Source organism: Varanus komodoensis, unplaced genomic scaffold (genome assembly GCF_004798865.1).
Source record: "Varanus komodoensis strain SLA01 unplaced genomic scaffold, ASM479886v1 scaffold1362, whole genome shotgun sequence".
Taxonomy (NCBI): Eukaryota; Metazoa; Chordata; class Lepidosauria; order Squamata; family Varanidae; genus Varanus; species Varanus komodoensis.
In genome coordinates this window covers 1,861-8,433 of record NW_025335396.1, presented here as the reverse complement: position 1 = coordinate 8,433, position 6,573 = coordinate 1,861, and the positions used below count along the sequence as shown (strand labels likewise).

Below are 6,573 nucleotides of genomic sequence, written 5' to 3'. Positions count from 1 at the left end.
GTGTGAACGCAGCCCTGGAGGGGGAAGGGGTCACACACTGCACTGAGCCAAGATGCTGCGGAGTCCGGGCTGCAAGGGAATGAGCATCGTGCTGGCACACGGGCTGCTTAGGTAGCGGAACCCACAAGCCGGGATCCTAGGTTCAGGTGACCGACTGAGTTTCCGATGAAATGAGCCGTCAGTGGGAGGGCAACAAAGAGAGTTCCTGCTCTTTCAGACTGAGGCAATTTTATCAGGAGTCAAAATTGTCTTCATTCATCAGAAGATCATTTCTTCAAATATAAACAATGAAATAGTCAGAAAAGACAAGAGACAATGAAAAGTGTAGCGAAAGGAACAAAAGGTGTTAGGAGATGGGGATGAAATGCAACCAGTCCTGACAGGGACAGCTCTGTTTATACAAAGATGCATAAATTACAGGGAACGTCCAATTCACAGTTCCTGGCATTGGTCCAATGGATGATGCCACGTGATTTATGACCATAGTCTTGATTCTGGCCACAGATGACGGAAATGAACCTCTGGGGGACTTTGCACCCCTCTTCCCCGCTCTCGGCCTCTCGATGCTTCAGGAGGAAACCCCCCTCCACTGTCCCTGCGCAGACACAGATCTTGTATCCGAGTCCCTTCACCCACATTTGCACCCCTTGGGGCAGGAGGGACAGGAACTGTCCTTGGCGTGGCTCTCAGGCTGCCGAGATGGAGGGCAAAGCTTCCAGAGCCTCCTGCTTGGGGCTCCTGCTCCTGAGGCCCCCCTGTCCCTGAACCACCAGTACAGCCAGCACCGTCCTTCCCCAGCAGGCTCCCCCTCGGTTTCCCTGGGGAGCCCAAGGAATGGTTTGGGTTCTGAGAAGAGGGCGGTCCTGGGAGCCCCCTCCACGCCCAACCCCCGGGCATCCAAGCCAAGCCCCATTGAGGCCAGGCGGGAGGACCCGTCATGCGAAGCCAGTCCCTGTGGCTTTTCAGCTAAAGGTGGGGAGGGCCCTGTCTGTGTGTTTCTGTGCTGCAGAGCTGCCTTCATACAAATCGGGTGTGTTTGTGTTTCCTGCCCGGGTAAAGGGAGAGAGAAGCGTTCTTCTGAGCCCCAGTGCAGGTGAAGCACCCCAGTGACAGGCAGGCTGCGAAATCCCCCCTGTGAAGCGCGAAAGGGACTCTCAGTTCGAGGCACTGAAAGCGAGGGAGCAGCACATGGAGCTGCAGAAACCACCGGTTTTGCGGGTAACTCTGATTGGTTGCAGGGGACTTTGCTTTTGTCTTGTTTTCAAGCACGTTATTGCAGGGGCCGTGAGAATTATAGGGCTCCACCTGCCCTTTCAACAAAAACAAAAGAACAGGAAGGGGAGAGAGCTCTCCAAGGACAGAGGGAATATAATAAGTGTGGCAGAAAGCTGGGAAGGCACGGAAAGGAAAAGCCTATGTGTCCCAGAGCGCCGGCAGCCGCGGCCTCCGGATTCTGGAAGTTCTCCAAAGGCTTTGAGGGCCAAAGAGGTCAATCAATATTGCTTTGTTCAAGCATCGAGTATATTCCTTATGCATTGAGAAACTAAAAGGGAAATAAAGAACTGATCTTTCCTACACAACCCATCGACAGAAGTAAGAGGAGAAAAGCGCTTCCCTGCAGCGGGAAGGATTAGCCCTAACCAGAGAGAAAAACCCAGAATAACAGCCGCACAGAAAGCAGCAGCTCATACAGCATAAATAGTACGGCGTGTCCGAAGCCACTATAAGGGTGAAAGACTTCCGGGAGGTGGTGCTGTGCAAAATCCTGGGAAATTGGAGCGCCCAGTTGGGGATCCGCGATCCTGATTTTGCTTTCCTCCCGGAGGGGGCGGGCAGGAGAGGCGTCGCTTCCGCCCCGGCGAGTTCGGGGAGGAGCAGGAAAGCGGCGAGACGAGGCTCCTGGACGATTCCCTGGCGAGCCCGGGGCGTGACTGGCCGGCGGGACCCTCGGCCGGGAGGAGGCGGCCTCGTGGGTGAGCGGGGCGGGCAGGGGGGGCTGGGGCAGAGCCGGTGCCCCGTCAGCCTCCCGGGCATCGGAAGAGGCGGGCTGCTTGGGGGACGCGATGCCTGCTCTCCGGGGCCAAAGCGCGGCGCGGCCCCATTGCGCGGCCCCCTCTCGGGAGCCTCCGCGGAGAGGAGTTCAGCCCCGGGAGAGCCTGGGGTTGTGGGCCGGGTCCCGGCAGGCGCCTTCCTTGGGCGGGAGGGGAAGGATTTCCTTTTGCCCCCCCCCACGAAAGGAAGGGGCGCAGCAACCCCTCCCGCCTCGTGCGCGCCCCCGCAGGGCTGCGCTTGCACGACCTGCCCTCTCGGGAGCTCCGTGCAGCTCCGGGGCGGAAAGGAGATCGGGGGCGGCCTCTCTGCGAGGAAGGGCGCGATCGCTTCGCCCCCCGTGGCCGGAGCTGGAGCAGAGAGGAGCTGAATTCCTCGCTAAGCACATTCCCAGGAGAAGGTCCGTTGCCCGGAGGGACGGGGAGAACTGCGCGTCGGAATCGCGGGAGACGCGGGCCTGGCGAGGCCCCCGTTGCAGCAGCCCAGGCACAGAGGGAAAGGGGTAACATTCCCGGCACTGGGACAGAAGGGGGGCACCTTCCGCCCATCGCCAGTGGGATCAGCTGCCTGGGCCATTAACTCCCAGCGACCTTTTCTTTTTGATGCACAATGCTGTTCATTGCTGAGCCTGGACTAAATGAATGCCTTGACCTGGAGCAGAGGAAAGCGAATTCTCCTGGGTGGAGCGGCTTCCCTTGCAGGGCTGGCGCAGGAGGGCCGTCCCTTCCCGTGCCTGCCTTGCTGCTGCCCTCCTCCCCACTCCAGCTGCCCCCCCCTGCGCTGTCCTCCTGCCCCTGGAGGCCTGCAAGAGGCATCTGGACAGCCGCCTGCCAGCGATGCTCCAGCTGGACTCCTGCCCTGAGCGGGGCTTCGGGCTCGGTGGCCTCCTCAGACCCTCGAAACCCCCTGTTCTTGCGCTGCAGGACAGCCCCGCCAGGGGGCGTCCTGGAAGGGCAGGCTGGACAGTTCTGCAGGGCCTTCGGTCCCGCCTCCCTGCTTGGTGCCGGTCTCCACGGGGAGTCCTCCCTCCCAGGCGGCTGCCCAGTTGCTTCTCGCATGCCTGCACGTTGCAGCGTCCACAGACTGCCAGGGGAACTGGATCTTGGCATGCTGCTCCGACAGTCCGGGACTTTTTCCTGATACCCAACCGGGACGGGGCTGCTTGTAACCTGAGCCCTTCATTCCGTGTCTCACAGCCTGAGGCCCCGTCTCAAACTTTCCCCCTAGTATTGAGTATGCTCATTGACATAGCGTGGCCTTGGAGGGTCCCTCGGGGTCTTCCGTCTTCTGTCAGCCCATCATTTCTCTCCTAGGCAGGCCGACATGCTTGCGCTTTGGCCTCGGCCTGGAGGGACTTTGCTTTCCTCCTTGCTGGCTGATGGGAACCTGGCTGAGTGATGGTTGCTGGTCTTCTGTGCATTTCCAGTGTCTCAAAGATCAGTGAGTCTCCTTGTGAGTCAACCTGACGCTTCATGCAGTTCCTTTAGGATACGCGGAACCTTTCAGCGCATTGTAGGGGCCGCCCCTTGCCCATTTGAGGCATTCCCAGCAGGGCTGCAATATTCCTGCCTGAAAATTCCCTGTCGAAGGGATGGCAGGGTTTCCGCACCCTTGACTGCCTCACTGGGAGCTGCTGGAGGAGAGCGGTCCATGGTCTGGATCTTTTCTTTGCAGCGGTCCTAGCAATTTTTGTCTCTCTGCGTGTCTGTTCCTTATGTCACATCTCTTTGCATTTGGTAAGAGTTCTTCAGGTGTGTTTTGATCTCAACTTTACTGCCAGTGCATTACCCTGAAATATTAGCTTTCATGTCTTACCGGAAATATTTCCTTGTCTGGCTACCTAGACAGTTCAGAGTTTCTCGAGAGTTCACCATATGTGAGCTCTTCGCTTGAAGGCAATTCATCAGAAGCGAGGCTTTGGCAGGGCTTCCAAAGGGCAGAAGGGGGAACGTTGGAGATGTTGGCAAGACAGATGCCAACTTTGCCTTGAGCTGGAATGAACTTATCTGTTTCGGCCATTCATTCCTACCGAGATTTTCTTTTTTCTTTCCTCCCATGCAGATGAACTGCAACACGGTTGAATTGCATGGATCCCTGCGTCATATCATCAGGAACAAGTGAGGATGAAGTGAGAAAAGAGACATTTCCAGAAGCACAGAATGCAAAAAGCACAGGGAAAACCAAGTAAAGAACAGGAGACAATAATCCAGAATTTCTCACACTGTTGGAAACCATCTTCTGCAAAGATTCCATCTTCTGGTACGTCCAGAGACTGAGTGAATGTGCAGAATGTTGAAAGAGATCCGTGCAGGAACCTCGCTCTCCATCTAGCTCTCTGAGGACACAGGTGAACATGTCTACTTTGGAACGAGTCTCAGAGAGCGAGAACTGACTTAATGAGCAACAGTGATCCAAAAATTGAGGAGGCCCTTCATAATCATGGAAAGTAGGGAGAGCGTAAGGGCTAGTGAAAGGCTTCCAGAGGATGGAGGAGCCCAGCCTGGAGAGCAGCTATATGAATACATGGAATATTGTGAGACCTTCAGTGATCCAGACGATGTTTCTAGATGCCAAAGAAAGTACACTGGGGAGATAGCAAGGAAAAGCAAGGAATGTGGAAAGAGCTGCAGTGGCAGTGGAGATCTTGAAAGGCATGCAAGAACTCACACTGGGGAGAAGCCACATGCATGCATGGAATGTGGAAAGAGGTTCAGTTGGAGTGGAGAGCTTACTCAACATCACAGGACCCACACAGGGGAGAAGCCATACACATGCATGGATTGTGGAAAGAGCTTCACTTCCGGTGGACCTCTTATAAGACATCAAAGATCCCACACTGGAGAGCAGCCATACACATGCATGGAATGTGGAAAGGCCTTCAGTCGGAGTGGAGAGCTTACTCAACATCACAGGACCCACACAGGGGAGAAGCCATACACATGCATGGAATGTGGAAAGAGCTTCACTTCCGGTGGACCTCTTATAATGCATCAAAGAACCCACACTGGAGAGAAGCCATACACATGCATAGAATGTGGAAAGGCCTTCAGTGGGAGTGGACATCTTACTCAACATCACAGGACCCACACTGGAGAGAAACCATACACATGCATGGAATGTGGAAAGAGCTTCACTTCCGGTGGACATCTTATAAGGCATCAAAGAACCCACACAGGGGAGAAGCCATACACATGCATGGAATGTGGAAAGAGCTTCACTTCCGGTGGACCTCTTATAAGGCATCAAAGAACCCATACTGGAGAGAAGCCATACACATGCATGGAATGTGGCAAGGCCTTCAGTCAGAGTGGGCATCTCATAAGGCATCAAAAAACCCACACAGTGGAGAAGCCATACACATGCATGGAATGTGGAAAGGCTTTCAGTGGGAGTGGAGAGCTTACTCAACATCACAGGACCCACACTGGAGAGAAACCATACAAGTGCATGGAATGTGGAAAGGCCTTCAGTCAGAGTACATCCCTTACTCTGCATCGAAGAACCCACACTGGAGAGAAGCCATACAAGTGCACGGAATGTGGAAGGGCCTTCAGTGGGAGTGGACATCTTACTCAACATCAGAGGACCCACACTGGCGAGAAGCCATACACATGCATGGAATGTGGAAGGGCCTTCAGTGGGAGTGGACATCTTACTCAACATCAGAGGACCCACACTGGAGAGAAGCCATACACATGCATGGAATGTGGAAAGGCCTTCAGTAAGAGTACATCCCTTACTCGGCATCAAAGAACCCACACTGGAGAGAAGCCATACAAGTGCACGGAATGTGGAAGGGCCTTCAGTGGGAGTGGAGAGCTTACTCAACATCAGAGGACCCACACTGGCGAGAAGCCATATACATGCATGGGATGTGGAAAGGCCTTCAGTCGGAGGGGATGTCTTATAAGGCATCAAAGAACCCACACTGGGGAGAAGCCATACACATGCATGGAATGTGGAAGGGCCTTCAGTGCAAATGGATCTCTTGTACTGCATCGAAGAACCCACACTGGAGAGAAGCCATACAAGTGCATGGAATGTGGAAAGACTTTCAGTGGGAGTGGAAATCTCATAAAGCATCAAAAAATCCACATTGGATGCTTCCAGTTTGGCGTCGTGGCACCACGGCTGTGAAGAGCGGAGGCTCCCTCTATCATTCCATTATTTGTTCCACAGAGAGCTGTGGGAGGCTCATCTAAGCCCCGTCGGGGCTTTTCTCAATTGAAGAACACAGGGGAGAGAGAACAGCTCCCTACAAGTCGTTGACATCTGGGACAATAGCATAGAATACTTAGCTGGAAGGTTATTGGACCTGCTGGGTGAGCATTTTTATCTTTTTTTTCTTCTTACTACCTGTGAAGAGCAGCAACAGCCTCTCATTTGGCATAAAGAAGAAAGGGGATGCCCTTTGATGGAGGGAGGAATTTTTCCTCTCCTCACGGAGTTTTAAGCGGCACCTAATCTGGGGAGAGGAACTGAGGCTCTTGGAAAGTTTGGGGCTGGAGAGAAAGACCTTTGTTT

At 54.4% G+C, this 6,573-nt stretch overlaps 1 protein-coding gene across 1 annotated transcript; it reads left to right on the top strand.

Moving 5' to 3' along the window:
• The first annotated feature begins 4,418 nt into the window (after positions 1–4,418).
• Positions 4,419–6,567, top strand: LOC123019760 (zinc finger protein 883-like). Its single transcript, XM_044422819.1, has one exon. The coding sequence runs from the start codon at positions 4,489–4,491 to the stop codon at positions 6,184–6,186; it is 1,698 nt and encodes a 565-aa protein (XP_044278754.1). The 5' UTR covers positions 4,419–4,488; the 3' UTR covers positions 6,187–6,567.
• The last annotated feature ends 6 nt before the right edge of the window (positions 6,568–6,573 follow it).

Excerpts from the sequence above, each read along its gene's own strand:
- LOC123019760 (XM_044422819.1), top strand. The coding sequence starts at position 4,489 with ATGGAAAGTAGGGAGAGCGTAAGGGCTAGTGAAAGGCTTCCAGAGGAT.